Source organism: Scophthalmus maximus, chromosome 1 (genome assembly GCF_022379125.1).
Source record: "Scophthalmus maximus strain ysfricsl-2021 chromosome 1, ASM2237912v1, whole genome shotgun sequence".
Lineage (NCBI taxonomy): Eukaryota > Metazoa > Chordata > Actinopteri > Pleuronectiformes > Scophthalmidae > Scophthalmus > Scophthalmus maximus.
The window spans coordinates 6,163,493-6,186,669 of record NC_061515.1 but is presented as its reverse complement, the minus strand read 5'-3'; the positions used below and the strand labels follow the sequence as shown (position 1 = coordinate 6,186,669).

General features: G+C 42.9%; 3 protein-coding genes across 8 annotated transcripts; all 3 read left to right on the top strand.

Annotated features, from left to right (window-relative positions):
• Positions 1 to 1,317: 1,317 nt before the first annotated feature.
• Positions 1,318 to 12,598, top strand: washc5 (WASH complex subunit 5). 2 transcript variants are annotated; one of them, XM_035629902.2, is made up of 29 exons: positions 1,318 to 1,435; positions 2,026 to 2,216; positions 2,612 to 2,757; positions 2,925 to 3,009; positions 3,174 to 3,274; positions 3,594 to 3,786; positions 3,939 to 4,091; positions 4,381 to 4,494; positions 4,889 to 5,060; positions 5,294 to 5,421; positions 5,684 to 5,813; positions 6,141 to 6,253; positions 6,413 to 6,579; positions 6,942 to 7,017; positions 7,191 to 7,301; positions 7,694 to 7,834; positions 8,317 to 8,397; positions 8,559 to 8,660; positions 8,891 to 9,070; positions 9,227 to 9,351; positions 9,477 to 9,639; positions 9,817 to 9,919; positions 10,010 to 10,089; positions 10,194 to 10,297; positions 10,640 to 10,769; positions 10,945 to 11,041; positions 11,541 to 11,694; positions 11,874 to 11,961; positions 12,178 to 12,598. In XM_035629902.2, the coding sequence occupies exons 2-29, from the start codon at positions 2,031 to 2,033 to the stop codon at positions 12,232 to 12,234; spliced, it is 3,480 nt and encodes a 1,159-aa protein (XP_035485795.1). In that variant the 5' UTR covers positions 1,318 to 1,435; positions 2,026 to 2,030; the 3' UTR covers positions 12,235 to 12,598. The 2 variants fall into 2 exon arrangements, with proteins under 2 accessions (XP_035485795.1, XP_035485796.1); XM_035629903.2 differs by having other exon boundaries at positions 1,338 to 1,435; positions 1,922 to 2,216.
• Positions 12,599 to 12,686: 88 nt separating this feature from the next.
• Positions 12,687 to 19,215, top strand: nsmce2 (NSE2 (MMS21) homolog, SMC5-SMC6 complex SUMO ligase). 4 transcript variants are annotated; one of them, XR_004793195.2, is made up of 9 exons: positions 12,687 to 13,094; positions 13,740 to 13,852; positions 14,127 to 14,280; positions 15,454 to 15,545; positions 15,714 to 15,820; positions 16,705 to 16,841; positions 17,131 to 17,220; positions 17,628 to 17,740; positions 18,333 to 19,215. XR_004793195.2 is itself a non-coding variant. In XM_035629905.2 (7 exons), exons 1-6 carry the CDS (start codon positions 12,980 to 12,982, stop codon positions 16,805 to 16,807), a joined length of 684 nt encoding a protein of 227 aa, XP_035485798.1. In that variant the 5' UTR covers positions 12,687 to 12,979; the 3' UTR covers positions 16,808 to 16,841; positions 18,333 to 19,215. The 4 variants fall into 4 exon arrangements, 2 of the variants coding, with proteins under 2 accessions (XP_035485798.1, XP_035485797.1); XR_004793196.2 differs by lacking the exon at positions 17,628 to 17,740; XM_035629905.2 differs by lacking the exons at positions 17,131 to 17,220; positions 17,628 to 17,740.
• A 457-nt stretch (positions 19,216 to 19,672) lies between these two features.
• lratd2b (LRAT domain containing 2b) lies at positions 19,673 to 22,810 on the top strand. Of its 2 annotated transcripts, none has more exons than XM_035640217.2 (2): positions 19,673 to 20,450; positions 20,756 to 22,810. In XM_035640217.2, the coding sequence occupies exon 2, from the start codon at positions 20,970 to 20,972 to the stop codon at positions 21,810 to 21,812; it is 843 nt and encodes a 280-aa protein (XP_035496110.2). In that variant the 5' UTR covers positions 19,673 to 20,450; positions 20,756 to 20,969; the 3' UTR covers positions 21,813 to 22,810. The 2 variants fall into 2 exon arrangements, with proteins under 2 accessions (XP_035496110.2, XP_047187501.1); XM_047331545.1 differs by lacking the exon at positions 19,673 to 20,450 and adding an exon at positions 20,457 to 20,626.
• Positions 22,811 to 23,177: the final 367 nt, after the last annotated feature.

Genomic DNA, 23,177 nt, shown 5'->3' with positions numbered 1-23,177 from the left:
CATCAATGAATAGATGATGAGGAATAATGAGTGGGGACAGGAAGGTCCCTTCAGAGGCGTTCACTGGGAGATATTTGAGGATGATATTTGTCTTCCCTGCTCTGATTTATCTCTGAGCTTTTCCACAGTCGGTTGGTATAATTTTAGTTCAGGCTAACTGTCACGATTGGATCCCTGAGAATCACTGCAGCATCGCCGTTAAGCCACAAATCTGCTCCTCACAGAGCAACAGTGAGAGAGACAGGCTCAGGGTAAATGGATCTCTGTCGCCATCTAGAGAAACATGTGCATGGGAGTGATTATTCTGTCTAAAGTTGTTGTGGCTGAGATACTTTACTTTCTTCTTTTGTTGACAGTGCAACTCAGGCAGGAGTGTGTAAAGAAACATAACTGGATGACCATGTGGAAAGTAATGATAAAATTAAGATCAATCAATTAAATGTGTCCGAAAACTCACTGTCAAGGTGCATCGTCTGTTTTGAATGTTGTTTAGTGTTGTCATTATGTTTTTTAATCCAGTTGAAATTGATAATTATAATAATAATAATACATTTCATTTATAGATCACACGTCTCAAATTTTATTTTCAGAAAAACAAGCCTCCACAGTCTGAGATAAATACTAATTGTTGTCTTATATAATTATAGACAATATGAGAGTAATCTCTGCATGAGCCACCTGCACGCTGAAAATAGCTTTGAGGAAGATTTGGATCTTGCCCAACACAATGAATTAAAACGGCGGATCAAAAGTTAAAACTTTTTTTTTTTTTTAATATTACTAACATTGCCACTTTCAGTTTTTGAAGGAAAAAAAATTAATATTGTTATGATCTTGTACTGGGTTAAGAAGATCATATTATTAAAAATGTGCCATACAGGAAGAAACTGTATTTTGAGACCACGCCCACTTTGGAGACAGGAAGCGTCTAACATTGGTTTAGAACCGCCCACAAACCGTGTTTATTTTGAAATACTTCATTCACAAATGCAAATTGGCTAAAAAAAGAGCAATTTGAAATAGAAATCAGACACTTTATTGGAACATAGATTTAAGAATGGTAAAGCAATAATAAAGCAACTTTTTTTTTTTACTTCTTGTTAAATGGTACCCACAGGTTTGTTTCTCCTCAAAGTCTCATGACTTTCACGTGAATCTAGGAATTGGAGAAAAAAAACGGCCAAGGCCGATTGTGATTAATTTTAGGAAATACAAACAAGCGGTAACATGTTTTGTCCCCCCCTCGTAACAGAATGACGATGAATCCTCGGCGCCACTCATCTGGCTATGCGAGATGACGGAGGTCAAGCATCGGTCAAAAAATTGTTCCCGCCCCTCTCCGGTGCTTTGAAGGACCAGAATCAAACACACCCAGCGGCGGTAGAGTCACGTGATGGTCATGAGGAAGTAAACAGGAAAGGAAATATCGAAAGAGGCAAGGAGACTTTTTTCATTATTATTTCGGACTCGTGTCAGCTTTTCTACCCATTAATATTCAAATATCAAAGCATACAAATGTTAGTTTAGCAACGATGTGTTTGCATCTCGTAACGTGTTGTCGCCTGCGGTATCAAGACGAATGGAAGTAGCTCGCAGGGCTGTATGCTAACGTGATGCTAACGGTGCATGCACGACTGTATTATAACGACTTTATTTTACAGGTTATAACGAAACCTGTAAATGAGGAAATCTAGTTGTGCTAAACGTGGCAGATAATTTTGCATGAAATAGGATAGAATAGTGTTGTGCATTAACGTTGTTAACGTGCTCTGATAAGGGCTGGTCATGTGCAAAATTAACGTGATACTAATGTTATGAACCCCTCTAAATAATTAATAATAATAATTCTAAATAATCATAAAGAACTGATTTAAACCACCCACTGTATTCAATTCCAAACATCCTACTTTCTTTTTGTCAGCTGTTATATCTGCTGGGGGAAAAAAACAGGGTCAAGATTTGGTTGCTTTGTGCGTCTTCCTCTTCATCCTCTTCCTCCTCGCCATCCTCCTCCTCCTCCTCCAGCCACGATGGTGGACTTCCTGGCAGAGAACAACCTGTGCGGCCAAGCTGTCCTCAGGATAGTGTCCAGGGGAAATGCCATCATCGCGGAACTCCTGCGCCTCTCTGACTTCATCCCCACAGTTTTCAGGCTCAAGGACAAAAGCGACCAGCAGAAATATGGCGACATTATCTGCGACTTCAGCTACTTCAAGGTACAGTACGAATTCTATTGAAACTTTTTTATGTAGCTGTGAATACTTAGGCAGGGCAGTACCTGATGTCTGAGATGATGATTTTTTATGTAATTTTGGAATGTTGAATTAGTCAATATGAAGACTTATATACATACGATGATAGTAGGAGATTGAGGTTAGTTCATATCAGTTGCAGTAAATCCATATTAGTACTGACTGTGATCGGCTGCTGTAGGTTTTCCCAGAGTGTGAAAATGTTTTACTTTGAATCATTTATGGCAGTAATCGCTCTCTAATTGGAAAAACCGTACTGCCTCATTCCCGTTGTGGTCTGCTGGGTGTCAATATGCCAAATAAAGACAGAGGTATTGATTGGCCGTTGCATTGTTTCCACGATGCTGCTTCCTCTCCAGGGTCCAGAGTATTACGAGGGGAAGCTGGAAGCCAAACCTGAGCTTCAAGACCTGGATGAAGAGTTCAGAGAAAACAACATTGAGATTCTGTCGAGGTTCTATCTGGCTTTTGAGAGTGTCCACAAATATATCGTGGATCTTAACAGGTGAGACGGGACCGGGTTATTTAGGGGTTTCAGTTCACTTTCAGTTCAGTGAAAACTGTCTTTGATGCACACTTCATCACACTTTCCCCAACTTAAAAAAACCCACAAAACTCAATGAAGCCTCTGTGTTACAAGATTGCACCATATAATTTCCCTCTTTTCTCCAGATATTTGGACGACCTACACGAGGGTGTTTATATTCAGCAGACCCTAGAGACTGTCCTTATAAATGAGGACGGAAAACAGCTTCTAGTGAGTAACGCAGATGCATCATCAGTTTAACATTTTCAACATTACAGGAATTGACTCATATCATGTCTTTTATTGGTAAACATCATCAGAATTAGTCAAAATTACACATTTAAGAAAAACGACACAGGGATTTGAGTTGACTGTGTGTTATTTCTTCCTTTCAGTGCGAGGCTCTCTACCTGTACGGAGTCATGCTGCTGGTTATTGACCATAAAATTGAAGGGGAGGTCAGAGAGAGGATGCTTGTTTCCTACTATAGATACAGGTGCGCTTGTGTTCCAACACAAACCTTTTTTGTGATTTCCTGAGAATGATTCGAGACAATAGTTTACATCCACAAATTAGGCCAAATATAAATAGAACACTAACATGTTTTAAATAGTTTAACAACATGCTGTTTGCATATCCTGTATATTTTTTTGTTTATTATATAAACAACTACATCTGGTGCTCAGAAAAACAACAGGGGCCTTGACAATGAACTTTTATTATAATATTATTTTTTATGATATTATAAATTATTCAACACCAGTTGTCCTTGTGTCCTTTTCGAAACACAATGTATTGGTTCCCATTTCCTGTAGTGCTGCACGTTCATCAGCCGACTCCAACCTTGACGACATCTGCAAGCTCCTCCGCAGCACCGGCTACTCCAGCCAGCCCGGAGCCAAACGGCCGGCCAACTACCCAGAGAGCTACTTCCAAAGAGTTCCCATCAGCACCACTTTTATTAGCATGGTCATTGGGAGGCTGCGCTCCGATGACATCTACAACCAAGTAAGAGGCTTTGATTATTAAGATAAAACTTCAGGATTTGACTTCATGTTTACATTGTTACAAGTTGTATGAGGCTGTTACGAATCGAATAGGAATAGATAACAGTTCTGGACTGGACCTAAAAATCACATTTTATTGCTCTTGTCCATCAGGTGTCTGCGTACCCTCTACCAGAGCATCGCAGCACAGCGCTGGCTAACCAGGCAGCCATGCTGTATGTCTGCCTTTACTTCAGCCCTTCCATACTGCACACCCAGCAGGCCAAGATGAGAGAGATAGTGGACAAGTACTTCCCTGACAACTGGGTGAGACAGTTGTCACATGACAGGACTGTTCACTGGACATCCTGTATGCTTAATCTGCACTAAGATGTGTGACTCCAGGAGATTAGAACTGTCTACAAATGAATGATATGGGATTCGCTGTGTTACATTTTGGCTTCCAGGTTGTTTCTTCTAAGTTGTATCGTTTGCACTGAACTGAACTGAACTGTGTGTGTGTGTGTGTGTGTGTGTGTGTGTGTGTGTGTGTGTGTGTGTGTGTGTTTGTGTGTTTGTGTGTGTGTGTGTGTGTGTGTGTGTTACATGTCTGCAGGTTATCAGTATCTACATGGGGATCACAGTGAACCTGGTGGAGGCCTGGGAACCATACAAAGCTGCCAAGATTGCTCTCAACTACACCCTGGACTCTGCTAACATCAAAGAGCAGGTATTAAAACAAAAGTATCAGCCTCAATTGAACATTCTCAAGCTTTTACGATTATACATTTTCCTTCAGCGTGTCACTCTAGCGTTTGCAGGTACAGATAACTGTGTCCGTAGAAGTAAGAAGTCCTCCGGTGTCAATGTGCAGAAGTTGAAACACAAGGGTTTTAATGAAATCAGTACCTTAGGAAACCCATTTTTTATACTTTTGTTGGAAACGTAGTTGATTAAAAGAAGGTGAAGGTTCATGAGTTCAAATGAAAATGATGTGAGGCAACTGAATGATCCTTTTTAATCATTGGTCTGCAGACATTGCAATGCTCTGTAAAGGCCACTAGTGGGAGTGAATGTACGACTTATCATCAAAAATGAAAGATACTTTTCACCACTGTTTTTAGGCCACTAGATATGCAGCTGGCATGGAGTCCCTGAGGCCTCAGGTGCAGCAGCTGCTGAAGGAAGGTTTCCTGAGGGAAGAGATCATCCTGGACAACATTCCCAAACTACTCAATTGTCTGAGGGACTGTAATGTTGCCATCCGCTGGCTTATGCTGCATTCTGCAGAGTCAGGTGAGAATACGGGGCAGATTTTTTCCCCTTTAAACCAAGGAATAATAATATATGACTGTTTTGTCGTCTCTAAGCAGCCTTAAATTTGACTTTTCTCCATTTCTAGTTAGTTTTTTTGGCTGAAAAGTTCCTACAGTACTTTGCTTCAGAGTTCCAGATTTGTGACTTTACTGCTAGAATTATGATTTTAATAAAAACAGTGATTTACAGTTCAGCTGTCTCCTGTGTCATAGCTTATGACCAAAACAACAAGCGACTGCGTCAGATCAAAGACCAAGTTTTCAACGACTCAAAGTACAACCCCAAGATCCTGTTCCAGCTTCTGCTCGATACAGCTCAGTTTGAGTTCACGCTCAAGGAGGTGAGAGCCTCTCATCAATACTTGGCGAATGTGACGTGAGCATTAAAAGTGCGAAATTCCTGTCAGCGTAATTCCAAAGTAATCCAGCCGGTGTTTCCCCCGATGGGTGTGTCCACTCTGTTGTCTATTAGACATACAGTGAGGTAGCATATGGCTCAGCAGTCTGTCATTAGGAGAGGACAGAGATGTAATGTTGTCATTACACATCTCATCTGACTAATCCCTTCGTATCGACTCAGCATCTGCGTTGTTCCTCCTCCAGATGTTCAAGCAGATGCTGTCGGAGAAGCAGATCAAATGGGAGAGCTACAAGAAGGAGGGATCAGAGAGAATGACTGAGCTCGCCGAAGTCTTCTCTGGCGTCAAGCCGCTCACCAGGGTGGAGAAAAACGGTGAGATGATGGAGAAGGTGACGGATTACGCACACACGGCAAAAAGTGGTGCAGACTTGATGAGCCTCAAACATGCAGAGTTTCGATTTTTGATGTTATTATTTCAGTGTTGGAACACTTTAAGTACTTTAAGTTTAAGTTTGACGCTCTTCTGAGGGAAATGTTGATAATGGAAAAACTGCATAAAGGAAACGTGGATCAGTTGTACATTTGTCATTGTGACTCCAACTTTAGTGGAGAGAGACTATTCTTACTCTACCACTTGTGCAACACTTTGATAACAATCGCTCTCTGCTTGTAACTGCGCACCTATTTTACTCCTCACAGAGAACCTACAAGCCTGGTTCAGAGAAATCTCAAAGCAGATCGAGTCTTTGAACTATGAGGACTCTACAGCTGCCGGGAGGAAGACAGTGCAGCTCATACAGGCTCTCGTCGAGGTGAGAGAGATAGTGATAGTTTACTGATTTAACTCATTCATTACTTGAACCAAAAATGGAATCATGACCATGGAGAGGAAAATAACACTGCTAGGAAACTGCCTTCAATCTTTTTTTTGGTTGTTTTGTTTTCTAATGTGTTTTTCTTTGTGTCCTCAGGTCCAGGAGTTCCACCAGTTGGAGTCTAACCTGCAGGTTTGTCAGTTCCTTGCTGACACCAGGAAGTTCCTGCACCAAATGATCCGCACCATCAATATCAAGGAAGAAGTCCTCATTACCATGCAGATAGTCGGAGACCTGTCTTACGCCTGGCAGATAATCGACAGGTGCTTAGTTGCTGATAAATATTTTCTAGCCATACCGAAATGCTGTTATAAAGATGGTCAAGTAACAGTGAAATAAAGCAGTTGCCACACAGGTTAGGTTTGTTAAATATCCTATTAATAACTGATTTTCTAGGATATTTTCAAGTATATTTTATACTTTATCATGTAAATATGTCTTTCACAATGTCAACCAAAGACAGTGAGAGTCTGTGAAGCTTTTTTATTTAAACCATCAAGAAGACCACAGTGCTGCTGCTAGTTCGACTTTTATTTAATCCTGTTTTGCTTGTGTTTTATCTGTGCAGCTGATTTCACCAGTTTTTTTTTTCCTGGATTCTGTTTTTTTTCTTTCTTTTCTGCAGCTTCACATCCATTATGCAGGAGAGCATCAGAGTTAACCCGTCCATGGTCACAAAGCTGAGAGCTACATTTCTGAAGGTCGGGACTATACATACACAGATAAAGACAGGATTAATGTTTTTTCTTTCAACTTTACCTTCATTTAGGCAAAGGAAATTGTTACCGGTACCTGTGATGTTAAAAGAATTTGTGTGTGTGTTTGTTCGTTTGTCTGTGTGTGTGTGTGTGTGTGTGTGTGTGTGTGACACCAGCTGGCATCTGCACTGGATCTGCCATTGCTCCGTATCAACCAGGCCAACAGTGCTGACCTGCTGAGTGTCTCACAGTTCTACTCTGGAGAGTTGGTGGCTTATGTCAGAAAGGTACATCGAGATTACAAAAGTAGCTTCTGTCTTAAGGTTTTTATTTTTTTAATCAGAGAGGAAAACACTGGTATTTCCTGTGGTGCCCAAACATGAACACGGTTTCATAACTTTAAAAAAATGAGCTCAGCGAGTCATTGTTCAGTAACAGCTGCATTGATGATAGATGTTTCTGCAACCATCTGCTTGGAAAATGTTGCCCAAAAAGAGCCACTTAATGGATGTGTACCTGACGATGTGATTACCTTCTGGTGTCAATCGCCACATGCTATACCACGTTCTTCTAGCTACACACAATATTTTTTTTCATCTACAGTATGTTGTACCATCTGCTTTTGGAGACTTATGTTTGATTTTTTTTTACTGAAACCCATAAATAATCATTTTCCCAGGTGCTTCAGATCATCCCAGAAAGTATGTTCACTTCTCTGGCCAAGATCATCAAACTTCAGATCCACGACATCATGGAGGTGCCCACGCGGCTGGATAAGGACAAGCTGAAGGACTACTCCCAGCTCGGAGCACGCTATGAAGTAAAACAACTGCTGTGGTTGAAATAGTCACAGGATTCCTTTTAGTGTTGTTCAGAATGTCATCAAAGTGATGAGAAAAAAAAATCGTATGCATATCAAAAATGATTAAATGAGCGGCCTGAAGTTGCTCTTTTTTGATGTTGACTCATCTGCTGTGTGTGAGTCGGAGGCAATCAACATTTTTCATCCTCACAAAGCATTTGATGTGAAATACAATTTAGAAAAGAGAGATTGATACAGAAATAGATTATGGTAGTTAAGTAGTTAAGTAGTTATTAAGTAGTTACTTTTGATGGGAATTTTAAATTTTAAACTGAAAAACATAACAGAATGACAAATTCCTTTTTTTCTATGGTTCAAGTATTCTCTTGATGCAGAATATTCATCATTTAGCATATCCAAAATACTTGTATTGAAAAGATTTAATTCAGTGTCATTCCTTTTTTTGTGCCTAAACACGCGTCTGCTTCATGCAATGACAGGTGGCCAAACTCACCCATGACATCTCCATTTTCACTGAGGGCATCCTGATGATGAAGACCACTCTAGTTGGGATCATTAAGGTAAATGACGCCTTTTTTTTTAACAATTCTGCCTCATCTACTCTTAGTACGGTGATAAAATACTTACACGCAATTTCCCTTGTTCCAACATTCAGCCATGAGTGCAGTTCAGAAAGTGACTCAAGTAGATTTGACTTCACTAACACACCGTGTTGCTTCAGGTGGATCCTAAGCAGCTTCTGGAGGACGGCATCAGGAAGGAGCTGGTGAAGAGGGTGGCTTACGCTCTGCACAAAGGGTTGATCTTCAACCCTAAGACTAAGGTCAGACATCACATCCACTTCATATAATTTTTTATACCTATATTTTACGGTACATTATCAAATCTTGAGCACAAGTTTGTGAAATATTTGTTACGCATCATTACTCAAGATATTTCTCCAGGACTGAATATTTTTTACTGACTCATTATAATGTTGAGTGATGATCAAGGATAACAGCGGTACTGTGTTGAAGGATGAAACAAAGCAAATATGAAATATTCCCCTCTCAGCCCAGTGAGCTGATGCCCAAGCTGAAGGACATGGCGGCCACCATGGATGGCTTCTACAGGTCGTTTGAGTACATTCAAGACTACGTCAGCATCTATGGCCTTAAAATCTGGCAGGAGGAAGTGTCACGAATCATCAACTACAATGTGGAACAGGAATGCAACAGCTTCCTTAGGACCAAGGTCAGACATTAAGACAAAATGCTGTTAAAAGTTTCAGAGTGAGTCCATCACTCTGTAATCCATAGGAAATGTTCTGTTTTTTGCCTTCTTGTCAGTATTGGGGTTGACTGATAGATTGATTGATTGATTAATTGGTTCTTTCCTTGCTCCAATCAGATCCAGGACTGGCAGAGTGTGCACCAGTCCACCCACATCCCCATCCCCAAGTTTCCCTCTGTGGATGAGTCTGCCACCTTCATCGGTCGTCTCTGCAGAGAGATCCTTCGAATCACTGATCCCAAGTATGTCTCCTCATATTCTCTCAGAACAGCTGGGCTTTAATCTGAAAAGGGAGATTTACTGTACTGTAGATGCCAAATCTTGCAGTTTCCATAAACTCAAAGAGAAACACGGGTCCTTTCCGCAGGGTAACGTGCTACATTGACCAGATGAACACTTGGTACGACCTGAAGAGCCACCAGGAGGTGACCAACAGCAGGTTGTTCTCCGAGATCCAGAACACTCTGGGAACCTTTGGCCTCAATGGACTTGACCGCCTGCTCTGCTTCATGATTGTCAAGGAGCTGCAGGTAATCCCACTGACAATACATTACGTCTCAGGCTGGTTGAAGCTACTGCCAGGCTCTCATTGAAATCATACAACAATACATCTCAGTCTGTGAGGGCCTTTATCTTTATCTACAGTGCGCTTAGTACTCTTAGTGTCTGCTGGAACATTATAATCAGCAACCTGTTTCTATCATAAGAACTTCCTGACGATGCTTCAGAAGACCATCTTGAAGGACAGAGGAGTGGTGGATGTCTTTAAAGCAATGCTGGGTGCTGTCAACCCAGTTCAGGGCATTGTGGGTAGGTGTTCATTTAGGGAAATCCTACTAACTGACAGGATCTTTTAAATTTTTGTGTAAATCTGACTTTTTTTCTTTCTTTCTGCAATAGGTAATGCCAGTAAAGTGTACGCCAGTGCTGTGGCCAAAACACAAAAGATCTGGGGCTCATACCTGGAGGCCATCCTGAAGGTACAGCACTGCTCCATGTTGTCCTCTCACATTAGTGAACAAAAAACACTTCTGTTGCTGAGCTGCCTTCAAGAAAGAAGGTTTATTGCTGCTGTTTGTTGTAGGTTGGTCAGATGCAGATCCTCAGACAGCAGATTGCTAATGAGCTGAACTACTCGTGCAAGTTTGACTCCAAACACTTGGCTGCGGCCCTGGAGAACCTCAACAAGTCAGTACACATATTATTACAATAATATCTCTGAAACTGTGTTACAATATATCTGTCATCGTTTGTCATACTCAAGTTCTGTGTGTTGCGCCAAAATGTTGTTTTTTATAACTTTTAGACTCATGATACATGTATATAATTTATTTTACCAAGTTAAAGTACTGCATTAATGACTTCATGAAAATGCCCTTGCTCTTTGTTTTAAGAGGATAATATGTTACTTTTGTTATTTAGAAGTCAAGCAGAAATAGTTGTCGATAAATGATTATTGCTCCAATTCAACAGTTTTATCAAGCTTCTTTGTTGTTTTACTGAAAATTTACTCTGGTTTGACCTTGCCAGATCTCTGCTGGCCGACATTGAAGCTCACTACCAGGACCCGTCCTTGCCCTACCCTAAAGAGGACAACACTCTCCTGTACGATATCACTGCCTACCTGGAGGCAGCCGGCATTCACAACCCACTCAACAAGGTTTGCTGATAAATCCCACATAATGTGAAAAGTGAAAATATTAATTCACTTTTTACATCTTTACTCTTCAGAAACCACAGCGTAACAAAACTATTTCACCAGTGTTGTCTGTTTTGTTTGGTTTTACTCTCCAGGATGTTCTGACCATTTTTTGTTCTATTCATTTCTCTCTCAGATCTACATCACTACCAAGCGCCTACCTTACTTTCCCATCATCAACTTCCTGTTTATTATTGCTCAGCTGCCTAAACTTCAGTACAGCAAAAACCAAGGCAAGTTTATTTCCCCCTTTTTGTCAGTTTACCACATCACAGCTATTAAGGTTGATGAATTATTAAATTGTACATTTTTGAGTGTCTTATGATGGATGATGCTTCAGAGCAGCTCTCATCCAAATATCATTATGATTTCTGAAAACGAAAATCTGGTAGCTCTGCTTCCCGTAACATGATTTTGATGATGTGATTATCCGTGACCTCACCACCCACATGGCATAACAGCCATTATTGGCTTCTTTTTTTCCCCCGACAGCTTGCATGTGGATTCTAATTGGATAGGCTACTCACCATACTGAGTACACATAGAGGATTATTCTGATCACTACTTTTACCAAGAAGGGTTAGGTTTAGGGTTGGGAGGAATGTGTGTACACTTGATTCTTGGTATATGAGTGATACATGATGTGGGAGATATTTTTTCCCATCAATATGCAAGAATCCCTGGTATATGTAAGGCTGCTTCCTTATGACTTGTTGTCTTGTGTTTTCCCAGGAATGACCTGCAGGAAAGCCACAGACCCAGTTGACTGGCCTCCGCTGGTGCTCGGCCTGCTCACCCTCCTCAAGCAGTTCCACTCCAGATACACACAACAGTTCTTGGCTCTCATTGGTCAGTTCATCCGCTCCATCATGGAGCAGTGCACAAGGTAACAAAAGAGACGTGGCTGCTTTGGACTAATGCTAAAATTGCAAATCAAAAACTTCCCTTTGTGTTTTGTTTTGTTGATATTCATGATTGCTTGCTTGGTCTGGATGCTTATAGTACACGTGTCCCATTATTGCTGTATGAACTCACATTTGATTTTCCATTTTACTCCGATTATAGTCAGAAGATCCCTGACATGCCCTCTGATGTGGTGGGAGCTCTGATGTTCCTGGAAGACTATGTGAAGTACACAAAACTGTCACGCAAGGTAGGGCAGCCCTCACCTCGATAATGCTGCTGGTAATGCTTTAGAAATATTTTAATTGACAACAGTTAACAATAACTGGGGGTGGTAGGGATTGTTTATCCAGGAGGGTTTGAATACCTTACTGTATATTCACTTTACTGTTTTGTCTTGCATGTTTAATGTATACACTGGGGCAAAGTACTTAGTATTTCACTTAATGTTCTCTGTGTCCTTTAGGTGGCTGAAGCCCATGTGCCCAGTTTCATTTTTGATGAGTTCAGAACCGTACTGTGAAGATCTGGATGAAGTCCCTTCGTCAGGAAAAATTATGCTGCCGTAGCCTTGTTTCACAGCAGACAGTCTGACTAGTCATAGCAGGATGAGAAGCAGTGTTATTAATAACATGAATGAAGGCTCATTATTCACACCTCCATTTTTTTGTACTTTAATATGCCAGAATGTCGTCTGTGGAAAAGCTCTGTTAAATTGTTGACTTACATTTCAGTCTTTAGACCATAAATGTCTTAATGCACTAACAAGAGACTGTACATAAAATATTGAAATTCTCTATGAATGAACTATTGTGTGTGTCTAATCACTCTGTGCCATTTCCAAATATAATTAATTAATAAATACTTTAGTTCATTATATATAATTATATTTGTCTTCTGTGTTGATGTTTTTAATCGTTTGATCAATACAGACGCTTATTTTATTTTGAAAAGACTACGCCGGAAGTCGGAACTCAGCGACCCTTGTAGTTACTTGAATTTCCGCGGGTGACTTCAGTGTTTACCTACTTTACCTTCACACTGTCTTTTGTCTTTACAATATAATTATATAAAACACGCTGACACACATTAAGACATCGCTGGTTGACGTTTGAAACAGCCGCACGTACGTGTTGGAAGCTAAGCTAACCGGAGTGATGGGACAGGCTAACGCTAGCAAGCTAGGCTAACGCAACGCTAGCTTAAGTTTTATGTTTTGAGTTTTGTGTTTGACGGTCAGTCCTCGATCCCGGAGGATTCAAGTCGTGATGTCCCTGAGCGCCGTCCACGGAGCTCTGTCGAGCCTGAAGGCGTGTCAGGCGGACATCGGGACGGGGATGGACATCGTGACAGACGTGGCGATGGACCTGGCGGAAACTCTTGGTAACTTCACACGAGTCTGTTTCTCTGTCATGCGTGTCTCTCAGTCTGCATAATAATTCAGTGGATATGCCTGTGCTCTTCATATTTCTATGTCATTGCATTACAGTGGTTAAAATATAACTAAATACATTTAATCAAGGACCATTGATACCACATCTGTTTCTCACATCTAGGGCTGCAACTAACGTTTGATTCCATAATCGATTAATCTGTTGATTGTTTTCTCGATAAATCGATTAGTTGTTAGGTCCATGAAATGGTGAAAAAAATGCTGATCGTGATTCCCAAACCTCAAGATGATGATTTGATTTGTCCACACGCACACAAGGTTTTTAGTTTACTGTGATAGAGGAGCGAGGAAACCAGAAAATATTGACATTTGAGAAGTTGAAACCATAGGAAATTGACTTTTCTTTTCCATAAAACTGCTTGAACCGATTTATGAATATCAAAATAGTTGGCGATTAATTTAGTAATCGATGCATTGATATACCGTTGCAGCTCTACTCATATCTCTACTTAAACATCAATTAGAGGGTGGATGCAGAACTTTTACATAAGAGAGTATTTTAATGTATTTACAAACACACACGTATATATTGTACTCTGACCTCCTCCACCTCTGTGTGTGCTCCTGTGTTGCAGATGGAGATGTGAACCCGGGCATGAAAGAGATGGAGGACATGATTTTGGAGTGTGCCAGGCTGGACAGGGAGATCAACTTCTTTGTTGATGTTGTGCAACAAGTCACATCTGAGGTGAGAGCGAGACCTGATACGGACTAATGACACAAGTGGAAAACGTGTTTACATCAAGAGATGCATTACTGGAGGATGTACTTTTAATCAATAAATTAATTAAACCTGCATGATTAAATCTATGTTAGGTTTTGCTGTAATCTATGTTAGGTTCAGCACACAGACTTACTGAAATGGCATGTTTTAAACACCACACCAGGAAAAACACTTGAGTGTTGACTGTCAATGTAAAAGGTTACGGTAAAAAACAGTATAACATATTTAAACTCTGCAGATTGCCGCACAGCAGCCAGAGGCCATGTTCAGCCTGTCTGACAAAGTGAAGGAGCAGTTCACGGAGAGAACGGCCAGACTCTCCGACGCTGATCTGCACCAGCACCAGAAAGTGGTGGCCTTCAAGGAGAGCGTCAAGAGCTCTCTGAACCCAGGTGAGCCCTTTCCACCAGGGGTAAGGGGGTCTGGGGTCAAACATGTATGTTGGATCCAGGGCTGCAACTAACGATTATTTTCATCATCGATTATACTGTCGATTATTTTCTCGATTAAGCGATTAGTTGTTTGGACCATAAAATGTTGACGAATATCTGCATGGCAGCACCTGGTTGAGGGCAAACAGGGCTTTATATTATGAACAATAACAATTTTTATTTCAATTTCAAAGAAAGGCCTTTCTCTAATTTTATTTCTCTTTCTGTTACTTGCTGCAGTTGAGGTAAACAAAGGCCCTGTTCGCTATTTTAACAAATATGGTTATAAAGCTGCCGGCTGGACTCTTCAGTGAGTAGTGCTTATGGAAATCTCTGCTGCAGGGAGAGAAAAAATAGTGGAAAGAGAGTCTGAAGTTTTCAGTCGTGTGAAATGGAAACAGGATTTACAATAGACTTTGATAACAGCGCTGCTTGCAGTAGAGCTTCTCAGCCAAGTAGAGAACGGTATCTAAGGGATGTATATTGTTTTCAGCATAATTAGGTTATATTTAAATTGCCACCTCCTTTTATTTACTGATGAATAATTATGTTTGCCTATCACCCTATAGCTGTTATTTTCTGCTCTTTAATTGTTGTGTCCTCATTATACTCCTTATTAAAAGCGTGGCCTCACACAGACGACGCTCTGCTTTATCGGTTTTGTCTACACACTGAGTGGAATTGCTGCTGCGCTCGTCTAATCTTCCCCAAGCTGACTCCGTCCCAAAAGTTTGGGACCCAGATTACCCCCCAGTAAAAAAAAAATAAAAAATGTTAATGTGTGAACTGATTCTGAGATGGATTAATCCATCAGACATCAGTATTGTTCACTGCATCAGTGTCAAAAGTATTGCATCGTTCTTTTTGAGGTGTACGTGATTTTGAAGCTCTCGAATGCTTGAATCTAAATCTGCTATATAAACCCTACTATAAATGTGAGTGGGTGGATCAGCTCTAATTTGACTCTATTATCTCCTAAGCGGGAGATGTTGCTGATTTTCATAGAAACAGTTTTCATCCCAGCTCCTGCCGCGTTGTCTCCTGCCAACTTGTCAATGATCCAGGTAACCGGTGATGACTGAGATGAGATGGGACATTTGGAAACAAACTGCAATATATGTTGTGTTTTTTCAGCCAACCAGGAGTCGACAGAGAACATGGAGGAGCTAGATGATGACATCGCTGTTACACAGAGCCAAGTCAACTTCACCTGCCCACTCACACAGGTACACCACTCCAGCCTGTTGAGGCCTTTTGCTCTTTATAAATTCATAATCCTTTTGTTTTTACATCACATCTGTGTCTAATCGCTGACAGTAATAGATTAGACATAAATAAGAGAAAATACAAAGAGCCATCTGTGTGTGTTTGGCCTCTTTGTATCTGTATTCTAGGTGGAAATGGTGAACCCAGTGAAGAATAAGAAGTGTAACCACTATTATGACGAAGGAGCTATACTGGGCCTGATGAGAACGAAACACAGCCAGAAGAAGAAGTGCCGGTAAGACACTCTCCCTCGGAGGACTGATAGAAAGTTGAGTCAGGTTTTCGCAGCTGCAGCGTGGGACCAACATTCTGCCTTAATTCATATTTTTCTTTATTACGCTTGCTTTGATGTCGGAGTCAAATTAAATGTGGCCGGTCCTGGAGGAACGCTGATGAAACCCCACCGTCGGTCCGTGTCGTCGTTAACGCAACCCGCCTATTGTCTCCAGTCCTGACTTCGGTCACCGTGCACACTTTACATGCTCGATTATAGCAGCAATACCCCAAGAGGGCTCTTCTTGATTCAGTGTGTGACTGTTGACTCCAGGTACAACAGCATTTCATCAGTCTTTACTATCTTTATATTGTGGCAGCTCTGAAGCGCACGTCATCATTCAAGTGCTCACAGGCATTAAAGCGTTCATATAACACTCACCAAAGCATATGAATTGTTTGAAGGTGTTTCACATATCAGAAAAAGAACAACAAAAATAGGAAACAGAAGCATTGGCATTGAAACTAATGATGCAAAGGTAACCAGGCATTTGACAACTTGAATATGTATTGTACAAAATGATTAAGCAGTGAATTCAAAGTTAAGATATGTGTGTGTGTTAAAGGGGCAGGAAGCGATTTTGGAAATTGTTTGTTGTTGATTTTTTTGACTGCACTGGTCTGGGCTCGAACCCGCAGCCTCTCTTAAGGTGTTGGGGAGTTATGGTGTTTACAAACTGCACACGCACTGTTGCGAGGTGTGTTTTTTTTGTTTTCAATTTACAGAGCCACAACACAGAACCGACAGCTAGCGAGCCGTGAGGAAACATTTTACAACAAAGTGTATAGGATTAAAAACTGCTTACTTCCCCTTTTTAAGTGTACCTGTATTCCTCTGTCCTCTAGCTGCCCCGTGGTGGGATGTGGGAACATTGATGTGAAAGAGACGGACCTCCTTCCTGACCAGATGCTGAGGAGAAAGATCCAGAGTCAAAAGAGACACATGTAGTGGCTGGTGAACGTCTCATAAGACTCATGCCTCGGTAATTATTTGTATATGTTGATGGTAGTATTTTGAGACAGATGTTTTTTTTACCTATTTTGGCCAGTTTTTGTGAAAAATTTACAATTTTTCCTGTAAAATCCATCAATCCAGTGAGATTAGAAGTTTAGAAGAGGAGGCTTTTGTATTAAAGCTGGAGCGTTCCGTACTCCAGTCATGTTGAATGTAAATAAAAGCCTTTAATCTGTGCTAATAATAATAATACCTTCAAAAATGTTTCTGTAATTTGGGGGGCTGGGGTAATAATAAAGTTTTAAAATATGTTCCAGATGCACATGATGCAGTAATTTGTCAGTACCACAAGGGAGCAGCCTCCGCACAAGGACACAAGGATTAACAGGGTGTCTGCGGCTCGGGAGGTCGGTGGTCTGATCCCCGGCTGCTCAAGTGTGTGAGAATGGGATGTGTGATAGAGAAGCGATATAGATATGAATGTGTGTGTGTGTGTGTGAATGGGTGAATGTGACTTGTAGGGGAAAGCACTTTGTTTCATTAAGACTAGAAGAATATACATATAAAAGTTGTCCTTTTACCATCTAGTCAGACAAGTCAGAACAAAAGAAATTGACTATAATCTCTTGATTATAAATTCTCAGAAGTTTTGGATTATGAATAGAGTTTTGTCCACCATTGGCAATTATAAATCCAGGTGCCCATTTTACTCAAATCAATTTGGTGAGTATAAATACATACAATCTACAATCAAAAGAAACTTTGAATTTCAAGTTATCCTTTTCAAAATAAGACAAGTTTCTTTTAATTGCAGATAACTGTAGCAGGATCTTGGAGATAACAAATGAAGTTCCTAAAAAAACGATGACAACAACAACAACACAGTTTTGCGAAGGAGCCCTAAACAAACTGTTCTTTAAGATCTGGGTAAATGCATTTGTTTGATTAAATTTCTCCCTTCCTGCCTGCTCTCACTCTCTGTGAATGGTCTTTGTTCCAAAGAAAAACAAACAAAGGCTGCGTTGAGATGAAACTAGGTGAAGCTAATCTTTTAATAACCTTGCATCAGGCATTTAAAAAGAAAAAAAACAAAAGTCTTAATTGCTCGCTCCCTCCAAAGAGTGCGTCATACAACACTAAGAGCATTCTGCCAGTGAAGATATTAACTGGCGACAAATGATGTAGCTAATGTTGATTCATCAATTTCTCCACGCCGCTTCGCTTTTCTGAATTACCGTGCTGCTCTAATCTAATCTTGTTTACTGCACAACATGTGAAGTCACAGGTAATTTCTATTCTTTTACTATTTGTGGAACGTGCACACACACACACACACACACAAACGGGCGTCAGCATATCAAAGTAAAAGCCATTAGGGCTGTTTCTTTCGCGGGATGCAGAGCCGCAAAATATCCCCAGGAATTCAATCACAGTATTGCACACGAGGGGGGGAAAAAGCCAATCAATTCCCCATAGATGTGTTTATGTTTGATCTGGAATTCACATTCTTCTTTTTCAGAGCTCAAAAGGAGGAAGTGTAATGGCTGCAGCTCGGGACACTGTGAGACTGTGTGTCTGTATGTCCGAGGAGGATTTGACCTCGTGCCGGAAGTGAGCGCAGGAGTCCTGCAGTGCCAGAGCTGGACGGAGTGGACGGAGATCAGCGGCCGCTCCGATACGAATGACACTCTGAACTCTGGTTCGGTCCAGGTGTCGTGCTCCTCCCCCTCTCTGGGTTCCACAGGTTGGCCTCTCCCACCCCCCCAAAAAAAGGAGAGTGTGGCCGATTGTGCTGCTTCCACAGTTGACACACTGCAGATTTGTCAAGCAAAACTGTTTTTCTCTGCGGTCGCCAACATCACCTTCCTCTCTGCAGTGAACATAACCATTTCCTCTCGAGCAGGGTTGAGTTTTTTTCATTTTTTAGGCCCTCAAGTGACAGGAGAACTTTTACAGAAAGTATTGTGAGTAGAGAAAATCTACTTGTGTGTGTGTGCACACTGAAGGGTTTGGATTAGGCCTTTCTGTCATTTTGACATGTCATTGGAGGAAAAGTACAGGTGTAAATTATATAAATGTGAGCACAGGGTGTATTTCAGAGATAGTTTCTGTTTTGATAACCCCCCTCCCCCAACCAAACCAAAATCAGGTTTTTACAGTTGTCATCTAAAACCACTTCTCTAGCATTGATGGCGAAGGACAGTGTGAAGAAAAAGGCGGAAGGATGTCTCCTTTCTTCTTTAACATTGCTCCTTCTGTCCTTCATACAGAATGTCTGCTGCTCTCTCGTCAGAGAAATGTTGATATATTTTTATATAGATTTCCATTTTTCATGGGCCCATGCATCTTTTGTAGACGTGCATTAAAACTCCTTTTGTTAAAGAGAATGTATGGATGTATAATCGAGATGTGGTGAATGTATTCATTGCTTCTGTTAGAGCTGCAACAGTCAATCGATTAGTAATCGATTACTAAATTAATCGCCAACTACTTTGATAATCGGTTCAAGTAGTTTTTAGAGGGGAAAAAGTCAAAATTCTCTGATTTCAGCTTCTTAAATGTGAATATTCTCTGGTTTCTTTGCTCCTCTGTGACAGTAAACTAAATATCTTTGGTGTGTGGACAAAACAAAACATAATCTTGGAGTTTTGGGAAACACAATGGACATTTTTAACAATTTAACCACATTTTATGGACCAAACAACTAATCGAGAAAATAATCGACAGATTAATCCATCCATCCATCGTCTAACGCTTTATCCATTTAAAGGTCGCCGGAGGGCTGGAGCCAATCCCAGCTAACCTCGGGCGAGAGGCGGGGTTCACCCTGGACAGGTCTCCAGCCTATCACAGGGCCACATACAGAGACGGACAACCATTCACTCTCACATTCACACCTACGGTCAATTTAGAGTCTCCAATGAACCTGACCCCATTCTGCATGTGTTTGGACTGTGGGAGGAAGCCGGAGAACCCGGAAAGAACCCACGCATGCACGGGGACAACATGCAAACTCCACACAGAAAGGCCCTGGTTGGTTTGAACCGGGGATTCAAACCCAGAACCTTCTTGCTGTGAGGCGACAGTGCCAACCACTACACCACCGTGCAGGCCCGACAGATTAATCCATCATGTAAAATAATCGTTACTTTAGCAGCCTTGGGACCCTCTCTCCCTTTGACAATGTTCAAAGTGCACATCTTGGTAATACATCTTTAAGAGCTCATTTGACTTTGTAAGCCCATAGTCATGTAAAATGTATGAAATGATATTGGTCAAATCAGCTGATTGACTCGCAGCATTCTACGCTGACGTGCCTCCAAAGTTGTCAGACACAAGTGCATCTGGCACAACCGGTCCTCTCTGCACAACAAACTGCAGAGTGGATGTGTGGACGAGGCAGAGGAGGCGCACTGTGGCTTTAAGTGGCAACACCTCCCCGAGCAGTCACTCGATCCTGGATGAGTTTCGACGCCGCGCACGTCGAGGTGCACACCACGGACGGCCTGCGCAGCAGCGACAGCGTGGCGTGAACCCCCCCCCCCCCCCCCTTTGTTGGCCGCCTCGCGTCTGCTCTTTTGGACCGATGTGACCGCGGGAGGATTGTGAGGAGCTGCAGGCACGAGCTGAGCTGCGGGTGAGTGCGACTGAGACCGAGTCCACTGGGGATTGACGACGCGAGCCGCAGTAGTTTATCGGTGTTGTGACCCGCCACCTGCAAGTGTTGGGTGACACCCGGTCGACTGCCGAGTGTGTCTGGAGGCCACGCGTAACAGCCAAGAGTGGCGAGTTGGGTGGAAACTGAGCCAACAGGTGTGTCAGGTCTCACCTGTTGGGAACGAGCACGAGCGACGACGCGTAATAGTTCGATTGTGCACAGAGACTCGAGTGAGACAAGTCCGCGTTGACGCTCCCGCCTTGTGTGTTTCTGTACGTGTTTAGGCGCAGTTGGTGTTTCACCGGGAGCATCCATCTACAGGCAGGACATGGATTACTGGTGTCCGCCTTCGCCGCGTTGGATCTAGTCGTGCCACCGCACAGCCGCGGCGCCTCCGCTCGTCTCTCCCCGGCGTCGGTGCGTCAAGAAGACCGGTGGATCCTGTTTCCTGTGTCCACCTCTGCCACCCCCCTCCTCCTTCGTCCGCCTGTCACCTTTATGGGGAACCAGGTGGAGAAACTTACGCACTTGAGTTACGCAGAGGTGCCGACGGCGGACCCCAATGGGTTCGACCCGGGCGACGACGGGCCGCGCATCGGCGTCTCCTACATCTTCTCCAACGACGACGACCAGGACGACCAGGACGACACCCCGGAGCGCTTCTCGTCGGAGGGCCGCGGCGGGGTCAGCGGCGAGGAGAAGCCGTTCGACCCGCAGGACGAGCTGACGTGCGCGGTCTTCTACCGAGAGGAGAGCGTCTTCGAGAGGAGCGGCGGCGGCGGCGGCGCGGCGGCGCACACGGCGGAGAGTCTGCTGAACAAGTGCCGACCGGGCGACCTGCTGGAGTTCGTGGCCACCGGACAGTATCCGCACTGGGCCGTGTACGTCGGCAACTTCCAGGTGGTGCACATGCACCGGGCGGAGATAAAGAACAACTTCCTCACGGACGTGAGCCAGGGCAAGAAGGGCCGGATAGTGAACGGCCTCTACAGGTACCGCGCGCTCCCGCCGGACGTGGTCGTGCGCAACGCGCTGGACTACGTGGGCTCCAGAGACCAGGAGCTGTACTGGAGGAACTCCGAGTGCTTCGCCGCCTGGTGCCGCTTTGGCAAGCGGGAGTTCAAAATCGGAGGCGAGATCCGGATCGGGAAGCAGCCGTACAGGCTGAAGCTGCTGTTTTCCGAGAAGCAGAGTCACGTGCTGGAGTTCCAGAGCCTGGAGGACGTGATCATGGAGAAGAGGAGGAACGACCAGATTGGCAAAGACGCAGTGATGCAGGAGCTGGCCAACCACCTGAACGCCACGCACGACACCAAAGAGGAGGGGGGCTTCGTCAAATGATGGGTCCTCGACGCTCCTCCGGCCGTCCGGGGTGGCAGTGCTCGACCTTTAGTGGACAGTCCGGTTTCGTGCTGACAAACAGGGAGCATGGTGTGTGTTGTTGGTGAGGGAATATTCATGACTCCAACTGTAAGACAGCAAAGAGCTTTGACCACGAGCCTGTGCGCGCCACGCTCCAAGACAGATGTCCATGCGCAAAAGGAGATACAAGTCATCTTTAAAAAACAAAAAGAAAAGAATCTGGGGGAGGGGGGACACCTACTATATTCTTAAGTGCATTAGCGTAACATATCACAAATGTCAAAACAAAATCTCCACTATAATTTGCATTGAAACCGTGGGGAAAAGTAAAAAAGCCCCACTGATGGAACTTCCATCCTCTTTGGAAGACGAGTGAGGTTTCACACACTCAACCCGAGATGGAGTGACCACGACGGATACGTTTGGAGCTGCAGGCTGATCTTTGTGTGGGGGGGATGAAGTCAGAAGAATTAAATTGTCCATCATTATCTTTTCTAATCCAAACGAGTCTTTGCACATGAGGAGCGACACCTCTCCTCTCCAGTGAGCCTCTGATGGAGAGAGAGAGAGAGAGAGAGCTGAAAGCGCTTTGCTCCTGTACAACTCAGGTGTTGGAGACTGAAACAGAGTGGAAGAGACATGACTGTAGCTTTTTCTTACTGTGTGTGTGTGTGTGTGTGTGTGTGTGTGTGTGTGTGTGTGTGTGTGTGTGTGTGTGTGTGTGTGTGTGTGTGTGTGTGTGTGTGTGTGTGTGTGTGTGTGTGTGTGTGTGTGTGTGTCAACCTTGAGGATTCCTTTTAGGCTTCATGTCTGATCATCACACCGCTCTCTACCCACGACTATTCGCTGGACACAGTTCACAGCTATATTGCTTCATCCCTTTCAACAGTTTATTTTTTTGGGGGGCGGGGGGGGGGCGGAAAAAAATATGTTTGTATGAAGGAAAATGGAAATAAATCTATATTTGAACAGTTAAAGTTTTTTTTTCTTATTTACTGAAGGATTGGCCTTTTTGAATGTTTTATGGCAGTGTTAGTGTAACAACAATTAATCATATCCAAATGTGAATCTGTTTAAAAAAAAAAGAAGAAGAAAAGTAGTAGAGGTTATTCTGTGTTCTCTCAAAACGCCGCGTCCTCATCACAGCACTGTTTTTGCAGCTACAACCATCTCAGTTCCGGAGCCACGGCTCAACCTGTTCCTGTGGTGAGACCCCTGCTTCCTGTTCCGTTGTGTGGTGAAGAGTTGTGGCCGCAACAACAGTTAAAGCTACTAAAGCTGAAAGTTTTGCTCGGAATATTTTTTCCCCCCCCAGAGCAGCAGCAGCTCCCTGAAACCTCCTAA